The sequence below is a fragment of the Syngnathus leptorhynchus genome, chromosome 4, assembly GCF_054491065.1.
Source record: "Syngnathus leptorhynchus isolate UIUO chromosome 4, UIUO_Slep, whole genome shotgun sequence".
In the NCBI taxonomy this organism is placed as follows: domain Eukaryota; kingdom Metazoa; phylum Chordata; class Actinopteri; order Syngnathiformes; family Syngnathidae; genus Syngnathus; species Syngnathus leptorhynchus.
Genome location: NC_141198.1, coordinates 7,779,868 through 7,801,213, shown reverse-complemented (window position 1 = coordinate 7,801,213; position 21,346 = coordinate 7,779,868). Strand labels below are relative to the sequence as shown.

Genomic DNA, 21,346 nt, shown 5'->3' with positions numbered 1-21,346 from the left:
GCAAGACTAAGCTGACACAAACACAACTTAACTGACCAAACTCTGTTTCCTCGAAGACGTGTCTGTGGAATTGAGGAGGTTTTCAAAGTATTCTTGATATCTGCTTTGACAGGGGCATAGAAACCCAGACAGCTTAGCTCTGAGGATCAGTGTGACCTGTAAACTTCTCCACCACAATCATGTGATGGCTCATGGAGGGACTATTTATCCACATTTGTACATTATAAAAGAAAATCATTTCTCCAGTGTATGTAGAAGTGTCTAAATGCAATACGATTACATCATCTGGTATTTAGCACAATAATTATGTGTATTTTACTCTAGTAACTCATTTAATATGAGTTCAAACCAGGCAATGGTTGCTGCTTCTGAATGAATCAGCAACTCTGTCACGTAAAAATGACTGTGTTGCTGTACTTTTGACCAAAAGTAACTTTGGCCTGATACAATGCTTTATGATGGAAAACCAAAGGCTGAAAGTGTCAAGGTTCAAAATGCTGCTGTGAAACTACGTCACTAGCAAGATGTCAACACGGCTCAGGTATGCAGGTTGCAACTATCACGTTCTGTTACAGCACTCAATATTTCGTGCTCAAAAAGCTGATTGTTGTTCTTGTCCTTTGTGGATCTACCTCTTTTTTTTTTTTGCATCAGTGACCCATTTGCATGTAAAGTAATCAACTGTGGCACCATGTTCTAAAATGTTCATGTAGGTCAAATTCACATCTTTTCAAATCAAGAGAGACCAAATAGTCATCTTGTTTTGCCTAAAGGTTGTAGTCACATGTTCAGGGCCATCGTCGGTAATTCTCCATGTATAAATACTTAATCATGCTTCGCACCTATTTGCACAAGTATATCTTTTCATCCCCAAAAATGTAAATTGTGAATCCAGTGCTTCCTAAACTTTCCAAAAAAGATTGTAAATAGATATAGGGAGATGTTCTTTTGGTATGGAACAATCTTCTCTTTGCTGGACTGTCTGTCTGCATGTATTTGTTTGTCTTTGATCGGTCAAAATATTTAGCTGTATTTCAGCGCTGCTCTGATGCAATACTTTTTTTTTTTTTTTTTACTCTATTTAACAGAAGGTACCAAGCTTGTGAGAGTGATTGATGAAGGTAATGTTGGCGAATTACACCGTTGGTGTGAATCCCAAAAGAAGTGATTTGATTATTTATTTGAAAACATTGTGGATGCTATATGCAGCAACGGTTGTTTTTGTTCTGAAGCGGGCGGGGGTGTAGAGCTGCTTGTTCATGATTATTGCACTTGACTTTGGAAATACTTTTCCATTATTTGACTCTTAGAAATAAACTCCTTGAAAGTAAAGGATTCTTCTTTGTCTTCTTTGTCATTTGTCACGCTTCATACAAAAGTCTTGGAATATCGATGCAATGGAATATTGTGGAAAAGCTGAAAATCACCTGGGCAATTCATACCAAAGGAGCTCCAAGCAAGTATTGGCTACATATGAATGAACACGCTTTTTAGAAAGCCAATTTTGATCATAAAAATGATTTTGATTGTTTCTTGTACATTATACAATGCTTTATATGATTAGAATTTTTATTTGTTTACAATCATTAAGATGACATTAAAAAAATAAAATGAAATGAAAATGATTTCACGCTAAGGTGATGAATTTTACCTTTTGAATGGGAATACAGAGGGGGGGGGATCCACATTTTTACTTCCATCCATATTCCGAACCCCTTATGATATTCTAATTTTGGAGATGTGTCTTTTAAGAGCATATTAATCTTTTTGCTTGCCCTGAAGGTCAGGACTGCTTAATCCCACTTTGCCGACCCCCTGCAGTGAAATGAATGGACTTTGGTAGGAGAGAAAACCAAATATATACCTTGCAGGGTTTGCTAAGGACAGCAGACAACTGAAAGAAGCTTTCCTCTTACAACAAAAGGTAAAACTGACTTTTCAAAATCTATGATGTTTATAAATTATGGGCGGATTTTCGTTTAATTATATTGTATCGACAACTTTGTCTTGTGCAGAGTAAAACGATGAAGTCCTGGGTAGTGTGGCTGTTGATTTCGGCAACGTCAATGCAAGTGATCTATAGTCAGCACTGGTCTTATGGATTGAACCCTGGAGGAAAAAGAGAGCTGCTCCTTTTAGACAAGCAAACCAATGTACCGGTAAGCACTCCCACGACACTCCATTCATTCATTTGTCCATTCATTCATATTCATTTAATCTATCCTTGATCAAATCAATGTGTGTTTTCCCCTCTAAAGGTGATTGATGGCTTTCGGCGAGTGGAAAAGCCTTGCGGAGTTGTGGGATGTGGAGACTTGTCACTTTATGCCAAAATATGCAAGATGAAAGAATTTCATGTAAGTTCTGCATTTGCTGCATTTTCAAATGATGAAGAGACTAATGATAATGACATCTTGGATTTATGTAACGCATTTCAGGAACCCAATGATGCTTTACGTTAACCCGCGGGATAATTAAAATGGGTGTATGTGTGTACGTATTGGAGAGAGAAAGAGAGGGAGAAAATGTGTGTCTGTATTGATCTTACAAAATCATTTCTACTCTCTATTATTATTATTTTTGAAACTCACAGCAAGCCCCCTTTTTCTTTTAGGCAAATGCTGCTGGTAAGCAATCTGGACGAAGAACCTTTTAAAACAAATGAATGTAGTTGAACAATAAATGTTCATATTTGCATGTGCACAGTACTTTGTATAGTGATTTGTGTGTCTGTGTGTCTTTTACGGAGTCCAGTGTGAAAAAATTCATTATTTTTTAATCATTACATTGTATAAGATGGGTTGGTCGGGGTGGGGGACCAGGAGTCGACTGCTATGATGCATAAATAAACCCATCATGCCTACCTTTCGGATATCGATCCTTCTTTCTCATTTATCTTCCTTTATTTTTCCTCTGTGCCTCACATTCATTCATCTTGTCTGATTTCCTTTCTTAATCTCCCCATCGCTTCACTCTCCTTGTTGTTTATCTCCATTCTAATCCCATCTATTTTGCCAGTCTTGCACTTGTTTGTGTCGCCCCCTCTTCTCTTCAATCTTGCTTATTTTCCCCATTATGCCATTTTTTTTTTTACCATTCTATTTGAAGTCAATTTGTTCTTTTTCAAAATCTTTTTAACCATTCCTTGATGGCAAATCTAGGGTCTTCTCTCATCAATCTCTCCCCCATCTCAACCCACCCACTCCCGACTGTGCGCTATCCTCTCAAGATGAATGAGCAAGTTAAAGCAGGAGCTGAGGCCTTTATTCCACTCTTTGTCATTTCAGTTCCTCATCTTGCACTCTTTTATCATGCATTAATCCAAACATCCTTTGTTATATTCCCCCTGCTGTCCTGGACATCCTTTATGAATGTCCTAACCTCATTCTTTTGGATCACTTCCCCCTCCCATTCTTATCCACTTGTAGACAAGACTGTTCTTTCTTGGTTACAAAAGGTTGTATTTTAACACAAATAAATCATATCTTTGTCTTATTCATTAAAACAAGATATTTTAAAATACTGTTCACTAAATGATATTAGCCGTAATTTCGTTTTGCACCACTAAATGGCGCTAGGAAACTTCTTGGAAGTTCCATCCATGTATTCTGAGGCCCGTGAAGCAAGCCTCATCTGACATTGGGTCAAAAGCAGGTTACACCTTGGAATGGTCGCCATTCCAGCACTGGGTGTAAAGACAGCCAGACAACCACACACGACACTGACTGCACTTAAAATACTTTCAAGTCAGATAAATCCATTCACTTCTCTATCAGTGACAGTGACGGACTCAAAGTAGCACCAGAGAACTTTTCGACTTTCAATAAATATTCTTTTGTTCTGAGATGAAACATCGACTTACAATTATAGTTGAATGGTACCTTTGTCACTGCTTGATGGGGTCTGTATCGCTTTTACTGACACTAAACGACTTTGAGGAAGGAACACTTCCACACAAAAAGCGACAAATGTGCTGGTTGCTGTATGAGAAATGAATTGATAAATCTGATATTCAACGTAAAAAAAAAAAAGTTGGGAAATGACTGTGCGGTGTTTTCCTGCAACAATATATGCGAAGGACAAAAAAAGTTAAATCTCATCAATTTGGAATGAGGATGAGAAGAAAGCAGTTGTCAGCAAAGAGATGAAGATATTGTGACAAATCAGAAAAGGTGTTTTTACTCCATACATCCATGTTTGTTATGAACACTTCAATGAAAGCAAATTTTAATGCTCAGGCAATTGTGGCCATGCTGTTGAATTAAATGTACATTACATAGCCTGCATGTCAGAAATGTTTCTTTGATTTCCAGCAGCGGGTTGCTGTTACCTGGCCTTGAGGCTGTGAATCATTGCTATTTTAGCTCAAGCTAGGCTGTCAACTATTCCAGGTCAGTAAGTGTAATAGGCTCGATTGAGAATAGTGAAAGAGGTTGTTTAAATCCTCTTTCATCCCACAACCCTTGCATCTCGACTGATCTGCATCATTTTCTCGCCAGTCGGCTCCATCTGTGAACAGCACATTTCAAAAAGCTCAGAGTTTGCCCAACGGTCCGGAGTGTAGCAGAGCGCGCTCCGAATGTACATTTCCAATTGTACCCCGAGGCGCTGTGCCGGACTATATGTTGTGGAGAGATCAAATGACTGCCATTTTGACATGGTGCCGTTTATTTTCAGATGAAGTATGCAGTTTCTCTGCACTGTCAAAATGTTAAGCCCATCATCTTAGCACATCTAAAGATATTTGAAATTTCACAACAGTTCATAATAATAATAGATTAGATTAAACGAACAAAAACAAACACGAGTTGAGGTCTACTTTTTCCATCACAAGCCGAGTTTATACTCCTGATCTGAACATCTCAAATGGCAGACAAACAAATACTGAACACGTGATAGACAACGATTCATATCCTGCTGTCCATCTGTGCTCTTATCTGCAATGGAAAGTCTCCCCCCCCCCCAAGTAGTTTAAGTAATGTGCTTTTAAGAAGCAAACAAAGGATACTAGACAGAAAACTGCTGGGGTTTTTGCATGGAGGGTTGCCCAAATATAGCTCGGTCTTTTCAGTTTTTTGTTTTGTTTTAAATCTTATTGTACACGCAGCACTGAAAGCACTTGGCCAAACTAACCATCACAGATGTATACATCTTATTTGTAAGTCCTCCTCTAAAGCATTTAGAGATTTTTACCTGTTCTTGTGAGTCAATATTCCTTCTACCGTTCTGATGATATAGCTTATCAGTTTGATAATAAACAATTCCAGTTAGTGAGAGAATAGTAGGGTTGCAATATTTGTATTATTGTCAGTATGAACGTTTCCTGTTATTAAATTTTATGATACTATACCGTCTATGTGTATTTAAGTTCTCTTTTTTTTTTTTTGGGTGTATTTGGCATTATTAGTGTCAAAATAAATATAAACGGATAGGTACAGGATGTGGCTCTCTTTCTGTTTCATCTCCTTGAAGTAACACAACTAAACCACACAACATATTGTTGTTTAACTTTAACTTTGTCATAGGGGCTGCCTGATCTTTGGAAATCAAATCAATTTTGTATCCTGGCGCTAGTGTTTTCATGCACTGCAGTGTCCGGGAAAGCAGGTCCCGGGACGTGGGGAGGGCGTGGTTAAGATTAGGAGCTGGGGGTGTCTCAGTTGTTTACTTGGGAAAATGTACAGGTATACACAGCTGTCACTGCGCAAAAGAGTAAACTGAATTATCTGCAACTGATGTGACGTCACAGCGGTATGTGCAAAAAGCCCCTCCAAGCTTGTTCATGCGATTGCGGCTAATTTCACTGAACATACATCCGACAAAACATCTACTCTGCTTTTTAATGAAAGCCATTTTTGCACATATATTAAATGTTAAATATGCACAGTATAACATTAAACATTCACACAAGATATCATTTGTGAAAAACCTCAATAAGAGATTTGAAATTTATGAAACTAGAGCAAACCGAGCTGGCAAACTTGGATGATTAAAGAATATCTAGGACGAGGACTCTTGTATGATTTGTAACAACACTCTAATCATGAAAATACCTTTTGGAGAGAGGCACCACACTGGATTTCTAATTTGTGTCACCAAGATCAGTCAAGATAAGGTGAGGGACTGAAGAAGAAGAATGTGTCAGATACGCACCACACACAAACAAAACTGCTTCTCAATATTCAAAACACTGAATACCTGACTGTTAAAATCACATTTCCCATCATTAAAGAATTGCATAACATACATAAATGTCCTCAAAACACCTTAGATGGTTGAAGCCTGCCAAATGTATTGCGGTGAAAAGAATCCAAGCACTTCTTTTGAACATTCTGGCCGAGTCTGCTAGAAATAGTTTCAGCTGTTTTATTTCTCTTTTTTTTTTCCCTAAGAAATGAAATTATAACCTTGTCATTGGAAGAGAAATTTTAAACAGACCAGGCAAGTGACTTAGCCATTCGAGATCCTTCTGTTGCTTTGCCTCCCCGAACACAAACACAAATAAAGCCAACTTCGCTTTTACTGAAAAAACAAGAATGAAGGCAGTAAGACCCACAAACAAGCAGAAAGTAACAACGGCTGCAGTAAAAGTCTGGCAGAAAAGAAATTCAGAAAATACTTTTCTTTAATTCAATCATTTTAAAGCTGAAAGGGACTTATTTATTAAATTAGGTCCATTTTCTATGTGTAAATACAAAATCTTTGGACTTTGACTAACTTTAGCGTGGATACCAATTAGTTTCATATAAAAACTCCCCAGTTGTCTTGTTAATTTCAATAAAAGTACACTTTTACTAATTGTTATTTTCACATTAAGGCTGTCAATAAAAACAGCCCTTGGCTCCAACTTTCCCTTATCAACAACCCAGGGGCTCACTAAGACATGTGAATACTGAAGCATGACTTTGTCTGGAACCAGTAACTTGCTTAAGTCTTTGCTGGTTGCTTAGCAACTGGTAGTCATGGCGTAGTCTGGCAAATGGCAAGTTGTCGCTTTTAGTCAATCGGTTGAAAACAAATATGATATCACGTAATAGATTTACAAGTGATCTGAAGAGGCGCCCTACGTGAGATTATGTTTGTCCCCTTTTTCGTCTTCACGTTGAAATAAGAAAATAGGCTTTTGGCTCCAGTCAGGCTTGCACCAACAGGGATGGCAGCTGTGGAAACTGGTCAATAATAAAGAGTGCTAGCGTGCCGCTCCAGTGCTCACCAAAAAGGTGTCGGGACAAAAAAAAAAATAATTCAAATCTTTAAGAATATATTTACTGTACATCTATTTTTAGATGAGCAGGATGTATAGTTAATGATGAGAAAAGATTTCTGATTTGTTTCCAGTCTGGGGTGCAAATATCTTTATCTATAGTGCTCAGGTGGAAATTTTGTAACCTTTAAACCACCTTGCCTAATGGAAAATGTCATTGGGTCTACATGAGAAAATAACAAAAGACAGCAACAGTTGAAATCAATTTGACTCCACTATTTCTCACCTGCCAACACGCAGTCGCAAATATTGTTGACGTAAACTCCTAGTGTGGAACTGTTGAGTATCTTTGTATTGAGTCAGTTAACTCTTGGTGGTCTGCTGCTTTATTTCCTTTGTAAAGTTTGGTCAGGATCAACCAATGCTTAAAAATGGGAAAGTTAACACCAATAAATTCAGGTAAATGGATATTTGTATTATGACTACTTAAATGTAATCCTTTAAATATCAATAATTAATATTCTATTAACATTCTAAATTGTTCGTAGATTTGAGTGTGATTGGCAATTGACTGGCAACCATTCTAGCTCAAACAATGAGACGGGCATGTTTGGTATTTGTTCATAATACAACCGATCAATGTGGATTAAGTTAAACATATTTCCCAGTGTAACTTTGGCACAGATAATTCTATTCCATGTATTGCACAACTGTTAGTATGTGTGAAACCTATTCCAGAAGCCTGACCCAGCTTGACCCTTGATGACCTTGGGGAAGGGACAACTAATATGAGCTAACACAAAGAGCTATGTTCCAGGTTTAAATTATTATTATAAGGTTTTGATTTAACATTTATGATTGTGTAGTTGAAACAGGGGGAAGAAAAGAATCAACATTGACTTCCCTTATTTGGGTACGTCTAAAAGAAATCCCATTGCTTTAACGGCAAGTGGAGATGCAGTCTTGCCAGCTTTTATTCCTTCCAAGAGAATATTCCCAAATTAAAACACAAGGAGCCAACATACAAACCTTTTCTGGAATAACCCAAAACATTGGAAGTGTAAAATGAGTGAACTCAATAGTTCCTCTGTGTTTCATTGCACCTTAATGACCCAAAAATCCCTCATCCCCTCTCAACAACATAAGACGGCATTGTAAAACTTGTTTCTGGATTGCCTCTGCCTTAGGGCCCCTCATCTTGCCTGTGGGGGCAGAAGAGGTCAGTGCGGCGTCGGCTAGAGTGGAGGAAGCAAGCAGTCAATTATGTTGACAAGGCCTTCAGAGAGCTAATTTAAGAGGTTGCCCTGGGAAAACTTTTGATGAGTTCACAGAAGCACTTTTAACAGAGGTAAGAAACAACCTACATGTACGTGATATAGTCACGGAAAATGCATGGAGCTGGATGGCATCACATTGATATTCCTCTTGTGGTTGTTTTACAGTCTGGAACTAGACATTCGAAATTTGAAGAATAGTCAATGGCCATGATTTCATACAATTGAAAGGAAAATTACTATATTGTGCCATATATGTCAAGATTTCATACAATAGAAAGGAAAATTCCTATATTGTGGCATATATGTCTTTTTTCAAACTTATACATAAAATAATAAATAAATTAAAAAATATTAAATAAATTTATATGTAAATAAATTTCATGAATCAAATGTTCTAGTGGTATTGTACTTGGTATTGGTATCGCTGGCTGCTCAAAAAATGGGTACTTGCACTGGTCTCGATCTCAGTGTAATTGATGTTTGTCCAAAACTACAATAATAACCATATTGATTGTACCACTGATAGTGCCCATGAAAACTATCTTTGTAGAAATATTTTTAGTACAGTTCTTGTAATAGCTTAGATTGTGCAGGTGTATCTAATGAATATGTGCTGGAATGAGTTCCACCAGCATGAATATTTAGCAATCCCCACTGTGCTCTGAGTTGAGTGTTGTTGTTTTTTCCTCCCCACACTGTTTAACATTGCAGGCACCAAATGTAAGACTTTGATTTATTCTGCATCTAAAATGGGCTGTGATCTGAGAATGTGCAAAGAGACAGTCAAATGTTTTTTTTTATATATATATATATATATATATATATATATATATATATATATATATATATATATATATATATAATATATATTTTAATTATTTAATATAATGTACATATATATATAAATATATATATATAAAATCACATTCTATATATCAATCACACATCTGGTGCAATGAATGAATATAATACATCAGTCAAGGTAACAGTAAATGTTTTAATTCAAGCCACATACCAAAGTGAGTAACATGTTTCCCGCTATGCTACACAATGCTTTTTATTGCCAACCACACAATAAACGAGTGTAATAAACAGTGTCACATATTTTACAGGGCATACATTCATATAGTAGGGTTATATACAGCTCAGGAATCAAACTTTGGCCTGACTTGCCCATTTGATTTTTCATTTTCTTTTATTTCTTCACGACACTTAATATATTGTTGCAGGGCATGACGCATCAGCAAAACATACCCTCACTTGTATTTAATTCAGTATTTAATGAATAAGTGAAACGTTTAATGAATGAATGCCATTTTAATTAAACAATGACATTTTAATGAAACATTTCATGGTGTATTTATTTATTTATTTATTTCATTTTGGCACTTTCGGTCCTCCGTACACTTGCATACAATATATTGACGCAAACGTCCTCGTGGACAACATGGAATGTCTCATCTTGCGAGCTTTATTACACTGTTTGTGGGTTTAGGTCAAAAGTAACATGTAAAGATAATGCACATAAATCTCCAGAGCCACAGCAAAATGTTCTTCCCTCCAACCGTGCAATGGCCTACTCAGCCAATAATCATTAACACATCGCAGGCCACACTCTATTTTATAGTCATCACTGCTGTCACCCTGTTCTGGTCACTTCATTGGAGGCTTCCAATGCACAGAATCACAGTTTGCAAAGCAAGCTGCAAATATTTAAATACATTGACTTCAGCATAAAAAGATGCCATCTTGTCTGGCCTTTTTTTTTGGTAGATGGATATCATAAATATTTGATGGTCCCACAGCACTGTACAGGGTGCAAATGCACAAAGTTCTTATGTGAAGTGTGTTTTGTAGTCAACCTTTATTACTTCAAGCCTTTCCAAGCGTTGTCCTGTCATTTTGTCACTTCCATTTAGTCAGGAACCGGAACAATTAGAGGGCAGCAGTCATGCCGGGGACGTGACATTACTTCCCTCTGGTCAGTTACTGTCAGGTTCTCTGTAAATGTCAACCATGCGTTTGTGTTGAATAAACCAAAAAGCCTTGAAAGGATAAAATAAAAGTAGCTGAGGAGAAAAACGGGCCGCTTGCTTTCTTTTTTTTTCACCCAAAATCTCGGCTTTAAGTATTGATGCTGTTGGAGCCGTTGCTCAGGACCGACCCCTTGGTGACCTCTGTGCTTACAGTGGAGAGCGGCACACTCTCATAGCGCTCTGCGACGCCCCAGCAGCGACAGTGCAGCAAGGTGGATTTCAGTTGCTTCTGGAAGTTATTGTTGAGGAACCCGTAGATGACCGGGTTGATACAGGTGGAGGCCATGGCGACCAGGTGGCAGAAGGAGAAGATGATGTCATGGCCGCAGGACGGAATGGCTTCGTGGTTCCAGTCAAAGACGGTGTTGAAGATATTGAGAGGGAGCCAGGAGAGGGCAAAGGCCACCACTATGGCGGTTAACAAGATGTTGATCCTGGTGGCACCTTTGTTGGTCTTCTGCGTGGTGTTTCTGCCACGATCCACCATGTCCTTCCTCCTCCGCAGCCGCAGATAGATGTGCAGGTAGCACAGCATGATGAGGCAAAGCGGGAGGAAGTACTGGAAGATGAGCAGAGAGGTGGTGTAGGCCTGGCGGGCTTGAACCGAAGGCCAGCGCTCCATACAAACCAGTTGGTCATTGACCGGGAATGGGACGCTGAGGTTCTGGAAGGGCAAGGTAAGGACGCTGTAATTGACGAAAGGCACGGAGATTAAACAGGCGGTGATCCAGGTGAGAGCCACCGCTAAGTAGGACTGCCTCGCCATCGGTTTCCATCCAGTGGGGTGGACGATGAGCTGGTAGCGCTCCATGGCGATGAGGACCAGGGAAAAGACGGACACCGTGACCGATATACACTGGACAAAAGGTGTGAGTTTGCACAGAGTCTCTCCGAGGATCCAGCGGTCCATCAGCGTGTAGATGATGGTGACCGGCAGGCACACGATGCACATCAGGATATCGGAGAAGGACAGATTTGCAATCAGGATGTTGGTGACATTGCGCATCTCCTTGTGCCTGGCGATGACAAGCACCAGGCACGAGTTGCCGACGAGTCCCACTGCCAGAACGGCGCTGTACGCTATGATGAGGAAGGTGGTGCCGCTCAACGAGAGCGAGCAGTCCTCTGTGAAATCCCACGGAATTTCTTTCCACAAGGCTTGGTTGTGGTTGCCGTTGAGCTCTTGCTCCATTGTTTTGCCTTCAGTGGAAATGCGCAGGGGGCTGTTGAATCAAGTGTTTTGCAATTATTTTAGGAGTAATGGTGGAAGTCTCTAGAGCCTTTCATTATTTTCCTCCGTGCAGTGGTCTTCATTTTCTGCTAGGAAATAAGAAAAGTCCTCATCATTAAATGGGAATGCGTCTCTTAAAATGTTAAAATATACGTCATGCTGAGAATGCTAGTTATAGAATAACGTGTTTTCATTTGCATCCGAGCGGAATGTCACTCATTCAGCAGATTTGTCTTCATCACTGTCCTGCCCGGCAGGAGCACATCATCCAGTGAGCCGTGCGGATCAAGACTTTATAGCGGCTGGCTCTAAAATAGCATGTGATTTCCACTATAATGATGGAGGTAATGACTGCTCCGAGACAATCATCCTGTCTCACTGCCTCAATCTTCTTGAGTGGGAGAATGTGCTCAATTTCTATCTTTGGAAGAACAGACCTTTGAAATGGGCATTGATACCATGAAGGTCTGTCATTTTCCTCATAGCTCACCAGCCCGATTGTTTTAATAGTTTGCCATTTGCGCAAGGGAGATAGGCCAGGACTGCAAAGTCACGACTACGTCTTTGTTCGTCACAGCTTTTTCGCCGTGAATGGGGGAGGTAAATAAAGATATCTCTAATCATGCAAATAAGAACAGAGCCTTCTTTAATGCCATTAACGTGCATGTTTGCCAAAATGGCTGCTTGGAAAACGGTCCATTACACAAACAAAAGGAGCGCACACAAAAGAGGGTGCGGGTTCTGTGTTTGTGTGTCCACATCCATATTTATTTCAATGCTAATTAAGTCGCTTTTGTACACAGCTCACTTACACAATGTGTGGCTTGCAACGGCTTATGCTAACTTAATGAAAACTAACTGAGATAGCAGATTTATTACTTTCTGTTTAAAGAGCCCTTAACACTGATAGCTGTTGACAGGTTGGACATAAATTGCTGGAGGGTATCTCTGTTATTACAGTGCTAGTTTCATCTGTGGTGATTACAAGAAAAACTAAGGCGGACACAAAGCTGCTTCAACTTATTCAACATTCAAACAGGTCGAAGAGCTCAGCTTGACCAGCGTTAAGGGCTCTTTAAGATATTACATTTGCTATCTCAGGTACTTTTTATTATCTTAGTAATTATTTCAAGCCACACTTTTTTTTTTGGTCCAAAAATGAGCTGTGCACAACACAGACTTAATCAACATTGAAATAAATATGTATACGGACACACGAGAATAGTATGAGAGGAGAGTACTGATTATTGGTCATGTTTATTTTATTTTTCCTGAACAAAATGACTCATCCACTTGTGTCAATTACTAATCACTAAACAACACATTCTTCCTTGCTTGTGTTTCACACAATCAAGGTCCATTATTGATTGCAGATTCAAGACCCGCGACCTTGGAGCAGCTGCAAATTAATATCGTTTTAAAAAGTGCCCTCCTGGTGCACCAATACAATACAGGTAAACAAAATAAACCTTAGCTTTGAGAAAATTACAATATTTAAAGATCCCATACATCATACTTGGACTATTAAAGGGGCAAAACGGGGCTTGACAAATGGGGGGGCTAAGAAAATCATTTCAAAATATATATGAGAATATCACCTGAAATGCTGAAGGGGCTTACAATTGTTATTATTTACTTTGGTTTTAATTTAAAAAAACAGCACTACTCTCAAAACGTTCTAACTTTTTTAAATAAAAATATATGAATATATTAGAATGCAGATTATGCAGATATTTGGAGGATGTTGGCTTTTGGATATTGAGTAAAGGATCAATATATTGAATATGAATGTGTTTTTCTTTCGAGAAATATAACATCAGGAAAAAATATATGCAGATTAAATGCACATTTAGGCACTGGATGATCACGAGTCTGTCTATGTTATCTCGGTGATCTGTAAAGAACATGCCAAAAGTATACTGTGTGGCTTTTTTTTTTTTCTTTTTTTTTTTTACTTCTGTAAATTTTGATAAAGGACATCCGTCATTTGAAGCAGTCATAGCACCCACACACACAGCAACAACAACAGGCACCAGTCTGGACTTGCTCACGCACAAATGGGAGACAGCAGTGGCGGAAGAGAAGCATGACAGGATGAAAAGTGTGAAAGCGGCAATCTGCGTGCGCGCGGCGCGAGAGATATGGTGCAAGTCCTGCCCACCATCCATGCTGTGGCGTGTCTGCAGCTGAGCCTCGAGTTTTTGGGGACGCGCATGCGTCCGTGCGTGCGAGTGGTATGGAGTTATCTAACTCCATAGATCTCGGGCAGGTTGGAGGAGACTTCTCTGGCTGCACCCCACAAGTGCGTCTCCACGCCTCTCCCCGTACGTGGGACACCCGGCACAAATATAGCATGAAGCGCTGCACTTTGAAACGAAGCATCACACAAAGTAGCGAGACTAAAAAGCAGACTCTTGAAATAGTCTTTGAAGTCAATATTTCAGTTGGAATATTAACAACGGCGGCAGGGGTCAAATTTCGCACAAAGGCTCATTGGGAAACCAACAAGGGTGCTCGTTAAAAATCCCAAATCTCTCAATAGTTAAATATTGATTTTTCGTTGTCTGCATGAATAGTCAGTCAGTTTCTTCGAGTTCTAGTTTCTTACCGTAATGCAGCTTCTTGGAGTCGCTTTACTCGGCACCAGGTGAGCCACAATGACAGAGAGTTAGTGGTGGTGTCGGAGAAAAGGTAGGAGGAGGTGTCCTGCTGTTCACGATTGATGGCAGCATAGATATTCCTTAAAGCGAGCTCACTCACATCCTCGCGCTCAGACGACGATGTGATTGGGAACATGTTACATAATCAATTCCTCCGTGGCATGCACGCACGCACGCACGCGCATCCACGCGCCCCCTCACACACATACGCGCACATGCACAAGGGGCCAGTGGGGACATTGAATGATTAGAAATGTGCACACGGTCTGCTTCACCAATCTGGAGAAATGTCAGACCTTCACTTATTTTGCAGTGACATAGCACTGTTGAAAAAAAAAAAGCAAATTATGAATTGCATATGTACGGTCATGCATTAGTGTTTACCTAACTTTTGATGTTGGTTTGTTTCATGTCAAACTGGGGTATGAAAACGAGCACCGATTGTCCAAATTAGTGGCGGGTTCTGTGAAAATGCAATTTGGCTCTTTGCATTTTAATTTGATGGCATTCTCCTGTGAGCTTTAATCTTCAGATCACAAATACAATGTGAAGTACATTTTAATCAGTGGTTTAAGAAATTTACCACAACGTGAAGACAATACATATTCATGATTTTTCTTGTTTTCACAATAATAACAATAAACACTAAAATTGTCATTTCCGACACTAATGGGAATCTGCTTCACACTCCTTGGCCAATAAGAGTGTAAAAATGAAAGTTTTCTTTCTTTTGGTATTTTTGTAGAAGCGCACAGGTACAAATGGGCATTAGTGGATTGATTGATTAATATAAAACCTGTCCATTAAGTCTTTTTTCTAAGTCTAAGTTTAAGTCTTTTTTGCCTTGCACATTAGATTAAGAACTGCTGTGCATTCATTCTGAGATGGCCTACAGATATTTGCTCGTCATTTATCAGTATGTGCAAAATGTCTTGTAATTGGCCTCTGGCAGGTTATACAGAAAAAATTAGATCTGTTCTATTGCATTGTGTTCTTCGTCCAAACATCATTTCGATGACAATGGGTGTCTAGCTTCCACTGATGGTAACACCTCTCATTTTATTTTCGACTTCCTTTTTTCTATGTCTCTTTTTGAGCAACAGATTGTTAACTGCCTCTTCACACTGTCCCCGCACATGGCTATCTCAAATGGAGGCTTTTGGCCAGCACAGTCTTAGCTGTTTGTTGGCAAGATAGAATAGTGAAACAACCACCAGCAGCTCCGTAGGTGTCCACTTAACACTGAGACATGGGTGACAGGCCACTCAAGAACCAATGTTAGACTTTAGGGAGAAAAAGCAGGGAAATTACATTCCCCCTAATGACCATCTTTCTACAAGCTTAAGTTCTCTTCCTCTCTCTTCCGACTGTCACTCACCTTTAGCTTTGTTTTTTTTTTTCCTGCTCCCATCTTGATTGAAGAAAGAATCATTTCCCCATAGGAGTCTCATGTCTGTGACATGAAATGGTGCGCCAACAAAGTTGTGTGACAGGTTGATGAGTTGAAAGTTGTCCGAGCTCAAAAAGGGAAGACAGATAAGCTTTTGTAGTCTGGGGAGGAGGAATGTGCCTTATGGTTAATAAAACAAACATATCCGTCCGGGAGCTCATAGAGAACAAGGATAGATAACATGGACAAATATTTACAATCTAATAGGTCAAAGATTATTAACATTTTTTTGATAGCACACTCCCTTATTCACTTGACTCAACTGTTGAGACATCCTTCCGTGTCTATGCTTACATAAAACATCATATTGTTTTAAATGAGACAAACGGCCATATTTGGATTCCAAGGGAGTCATATGTAACAAAAGCCAAAATTTACACAAAGGTGCCATTTTTTTTTCAAGGTTGACTTTGTCACAGACCGTATAATCCAAGGAAACATTGCTTGAGTGTGACTTGCTATGCTAGCTCCAGCGCATCACATTATTTTGGGTGAGGCATAACACATTTTGTTGATTTGTCTTTTTGTTCAATCAATAAATTAGTCACTGCAATTTTTTTTATGGCTCATCTCTTAAATAAAATTGTAACTGCGTTTTAACAGAGCAGTATGCATTTAAAGCTCCATCTATGAGTGAGGTTGCAGATGGCAAAGGTGTTATCACATTATTGCATGAGTCATAACTGTAAAATGTCAGCATGGCTATACAGCAGTGCTTTCCAACCAGGGTGCTGAGGCACATTTGTATGCTGTGATCATCAAGGATGATATGGGAGATAATCCCATCTCACTTAATTTGTCCGAAAATTAGTCTTCATTTCTTGGAAATATCTTTGTTCAACTATCTTTGCCAACGACGTATCAGGACAGGCAGAACAACGACATGCTTGTCCATTAAATGGCAAAATGTAGAATAAAGCTGTACGTGTATTCGCCTACTGCCATTACATTCAACAGAAAAGGTCAGGGTTCCCTTTGAGTGATATCATCTTTTTTTTTTTCCAATTAAACAAGCTCAGACTTCACAATGAGTGAGTCCATTTGTGAGTATGAGATCATTTTTTTTCACCTATCACCTATTGATAATTTTTTTTTTACTTTTTGGCAGTATGCCATGAGAATTTTCCAACATAAAATGGGTGCCTCGGCTCATTGATAGTCAGGAAACACTGCTGCAAGGAGCCATTCTATTTCTACAACACAAGGCGAGCATCATGCACATGACCCAGTTATTTGTTTTGAACTTGCTTTAGAAATGTTCACACGACGTTGCGATGATATGAAGGAAAAAAAGTCTGTTTACATCCTCAAAAGTCTTAAAAATCTGTTTTTGCACAGAAAGGGAAAGTGTTAGAACAAGCCTCATTATCAAAAACTGATGAGGATTTTAGAAAGAGTTTGACATTTTGACATTTTTAGCTCTTGACTAAAATCACACTAAATATCAGTATGTACATTCACTAATCTGGGTTATTCAATTATATATTTATCTCATTCGTTTTCTTTCGCATAAAGTTATTTAAACATTTAGTAACACTCCTTGTTCAGTCAGTTGCTTACATTTTAAACAGAAAAATGATGAATCAACAGTGTCCGGAAAAGCGCTACACAAATCTAATACATTACTCAAATTCTAGGAGCAGCGCTCGGTATGCTGTACCACCTACAGTTTTACACCCCTGCAAAATACATCTTCTCCACCATCATTAGCAGAATTGTTAAATTCAACACCTCTCTGAAATGAAATTGTACATTATTACCCGGACAACTCGATACAGCTCTTATATTGGATATGCTCAAACAGTCAGAAAACAGTATTAGAATGTGTCATTATGAGCGTTTAAATGGGGCATAATCCATTCTTTCCATTGAGTTCAAGTCAAATAAGAAAGAGGAGAGGAAAATAACATTGATTATGGTACTCAATATTTCTCTGAGTACCACTCAAGTGACGGTGTTTTGTGTGCACACGGCACTCGATTGAGTGGAGCACAATCTTATCCTCCGCCTTATTACAGCCCTTTTCATGAGGAAGGTTGAAGTGATCCTTGACACCATCACTGCAGTCGTTTAAGTCCCCGGAGGCTTTATATAACCTCGGCCAAGAACAAATGCCAAAATGCTACAGGTAATCGACGATGACAAACAACCCAGATCAGTCGAACAGGTCACGTCTGCCACACAGCTCACCCTGCTGGTACTCTACTTCAACGTGAACCCAGTGGTAAATAGAAAAATAAAAAGCAAAACATATCGATTTCAGCCTTGAAAGTTTACTTTCAAAAGTTTCTTTTTGCACTTGGATACTAAGTTGAAGTAGGTCTCAAACTAGAATGTGCTGTATAAAATGATATACACTGTGTGTGTACGTGTGTGTGTGTGTGTGTGTGTGTGTGTGTGTGTGTGTGTGTGTGTGTGTGTGTGTGCGTGTGTGTGCCTGCGTGTGTGTGAGTAAATGTGTGAGAGAGAAAAAGCTTCACCTTGGTATGAATACATTTGGGCTCCACTGTAGCTGATTTTGCAGGATGATGTCAAACAGACTTTTCATTCCATTAAATCCCCTAAAATGGATCACAATAGTTCTAGACAAAAAAATCTTCTAAAACAATCAGAATTGTCCAGTTGTGATCGATTCAATGCCTTCAGAACGAAATGACTTGGAAGAATGATAATATTCAGACGATTATTCGTAATTGGAAATTACAATAAAAAAAGTGAATATTCAGGACTTCTATAACAGCGATATTTAAAAATGAGCACAACTATCCTTATAAAGGCAGCATTTTCATAGCACTCTTGTTTTGAATTTGGAACAGATGAACCGATTTCCTGTCTACTGATTGTCGGAGCCCTGTCTCAAATAAATAGTAACACATTTTGCCAAGAAGCCATCCAACTAATTCGTTTCCTTAGTGTATTGACAATTTTTCACATGAATCAAATGATTTGATGGTCGTTCAGACAATATTATTAGACAGAGAACAGAGTACAATATTGTGAACAATCAATATGCTAATGAATGCTTTTTTTTTTGTTCCTTTTATTCTAAGCAGATCCAATTTCTGTGTGTAGCATCTCATTAATGGACCATATGCAATAGCGTTGAATCTCTGAGTCAAGCACAATACTAACACTTAATTTCTCCATTCTGTTCTTCCTTAATGTTTCCAAACCACTATCCACTTGGAAATACACTTTTTCTTATGGACCATTAGGTCTAGTAAGAAATAAAAACGAAGCAAAAAAAAAAATGAGAATGCAACTTTGGTGCATGATGCTGAGCATATGTATTGTTATGCCATTAACAGAAGATGGAGACGGGATGTGGCTTGTTAAAACCGCTGAATGAACAGATTGAAGGGGAGATTCATTACGGTGTCCATTGAACCTGATCACCCAATTTAATTTACATAAATAGTCTGCATATGAATCCTGCCGCAAACATACTCTAAATGGACCTACAGATGTTTTTTTGTAGTTGTTTATGTTGTGGCTCTCACTCCTTTAATAAATAGTGTATCTGCCTATCTGTTTTCCTCTCTCTCTTTTTCTCTCTCTCTCTCTCTCTCTCTCTCTCTCTCTCTCTCTCCATCCATCCATCCATCCATCCATCCATCCATCCATCCATCCATCCATCCATCCATCCATCCATCCATCCATCCATCCATCCATCCATCCATCCATCCATCCATCTAAACCAAATAGTTTCAGCTGCGACATGACTTTAGTATCTTCAGCGGCACATATGACCAAATACGTCTTGGTCTTAATGTTTCAGAAGACAGTTGTAACCAAGGTTACTGTATGTGTCAGTGTTTGAAAAATGAAGCCTCTCGGGAAATGCAGCACGTTCTGCACAACCAGCTGCATGTTAATTAGTAATTTCATATTAAACCAGACGGGGATATAAAGTTGCTTCTGTTGCCTGGGATATTCTGTGACGACGCGAGGACAAGTTGGCCACGACATAGGCCCACCTTCCTTCCCCCTTTTGAGAACAGCTGTACACAGTCCGCACAAGCTATCTGCTGCTGCAGTGTCTGCGTGATGTCTTGTGTAATAGTTCTTACTGGTCCACACGTGTGGGCCCCATGTGATGTCAATTTGACAATCCGCCACTTTGTTTTCCGTGTCTCGTAAGAAGCCATCGTGTCACCCGAGATAAAATATACATCATGGATTCCTTGCACAGATGTCGCAGACTTTCATTTTAAATGTCCAATGTAGTGGCCCGCCAATGTGTAAAAATACTGAATTTTGCAGGAAAGTAAATTTCTTATTGTTTCTGAGCGGTCTAAGGGCTAATGAACATGGCTGGTGGAATGATTGTATTTTTCGACAATTATTATTATTAATAATTATTTCTATTATTGTTCATGATGAACACGTGGTTTTGATGATGAAAACAGTTATTTTTGGGGTTAATGGGTTTAGGGGAAGAGCCTGGGTGTTAAAAAGCTGGCCATCCTCTCTCTCTCAGGTAGTGTGAGCCAGAAAGTGCGACTGATTAGGAGAATAGAATAATTTTTGACTTTGAATTTGAAAAAAACTGTCACATCCTTCACCTACGCCAAACTTGATCCCGAGGGCCATTTTGAACCTGCAATACACTTTCACACATTGTCCCTTTAATTGATTTTCCATCTAAATGTGTCAGTCCTAAAATGACTGACGGTCCACCCGAGGTGACCTTGCCTCTCATCTCAATTCAGAAGAGGAAAGGCTCTTGCCTCCTCTTGGCCTTACACGGGACAACCAATGACAATCATATCTGATGGACTTTTTTTGTTTTGTAGTGTGTTTTTGTTTGGAATACCCCAATGGATATTTCTTAGCCATATATATTTCTCAGGTGAAATTTGCAACAAAATGATTAGCTGACAACCAGGTCAGGGTGTCCCTCACCTTCTGCCCAGAGACTGCTCCAGCACGCCCGCGAACCTCATGAGGGTAAGCGGTTCCGAAAATGGATGGATGGATGGATGGATGGATGACTGATAAGAACGATTAGATATCAATCAGAAATCCAAATCCTATAGAAGTACTGCACATTTTTCGTCATTGAAGTGCGAGATTAAATGTCACCACGCAGCAAGCAGACAACAGACAGAGCAAGTTGCCACAGGTCATTGGCCTGGAGGAAAATGGATTGCTGGGATATTAAATACAGAACAGCAACAGCAAAATTGCACCTGCCAGGAATGCACCCTAGAAACTTTACAACCTCCCATTCACCCTATAAATCACGGTGAGAGGAGTACGAAAGGCCAACACGATACATTCCCTCTGTTCCCGTTTAGAAAAAGGTAAAATTTTAGAAATGCAGTCTGCTAACAGTGTCAAAAATAGGTAAGCATCTGAAGACTACAAATGGATAGGCTTTTAGTACAATTTGTCAATTTAGAGTCAATGTTTATATGTTGGCACCAAAATCTTTTGGGTCACATAATAAAATGACAGGAAGTAGATGTGGAAAGCACTTGGGATA

The 21,346-nt window shown here is 39.2% G+C and overlaps 2 protein-coding genes across 2 annotated transcripts; one reads left to right on the top strand and one right to left on the bottom strand.

The window, feature by feature from the left end:
- The first annotated feature begins 104 nt into the window (after nt 1-104).
- LOC147057841 (progonadoliberin-1-like) lies at nt 105-2,513 on the top strand. The gene is made up of 4 exons (XM_085910529.1): nt 105-1,456; nt 1,783-1,924; nt 2,016-2,159; nt 2,259-2,513. The coding sequence occupies exons 3-4, from the start codon at nt 2,025-2,027 to the stop codon at nt 2,460-2,462; spliced, it is 339 nt and encodes a 112-aa protein (XP_085766655.1). The 5' UTR covers nt 105-1,456; nt 1,783-1,924; nt 2,016-2,024; the 3' UTR covers nt 2,463-2,513.
- Nucleotides 2,514-9,514: 7,001 nt separating this feature from the next.
- npy8br (neuropeptide Y receptor Y8b) lies at nt 9,515-15,890 on the bottom strand. The gene is made up of 2 exons (XM_085910181.1): nt 15,787-15,890; nt 9,515-11,834 (listed from the first exon to the last, which is right to left on the bottom strand). Exon 2 carries the CDS (start codon nt 11,707-11,709, stop codon nt 10,606-10,608), a length of 1,104 nt encoding a protein of 367 aa, XP_085766307.1. The 5' UTR covers nt 11,710-11,834; nt 15,787-15,890; the 3' UTR covers nt 9,515-10,605.
- Nucleotides 15,891-21,346: the final 5,456 nt, after the last annotated feature.

Coding starts and splice junctions, on each gene's coding strand:
- LOC147057841 (XM_085910529.1), top strand. CDS start 2,025: ATGAAGTCCTGGGTAGTGTGGCTGTTGATTTCGGCAACGTCAATGCAA. Junction 2,160..2,258: donor ACAAGCAAACCAATGTACCG/GTAAGCACTCCC, acceptor TCCCCTCTAAAG/GTGATTGATGGCTTTCGGCG.
- npy8br (XM_085910181.1), bottom strand. CDS start 11,709: ATGGAGCAAGAGCTCAACGGCAACCACAACCAAGCCTTGTGGAAAGAA.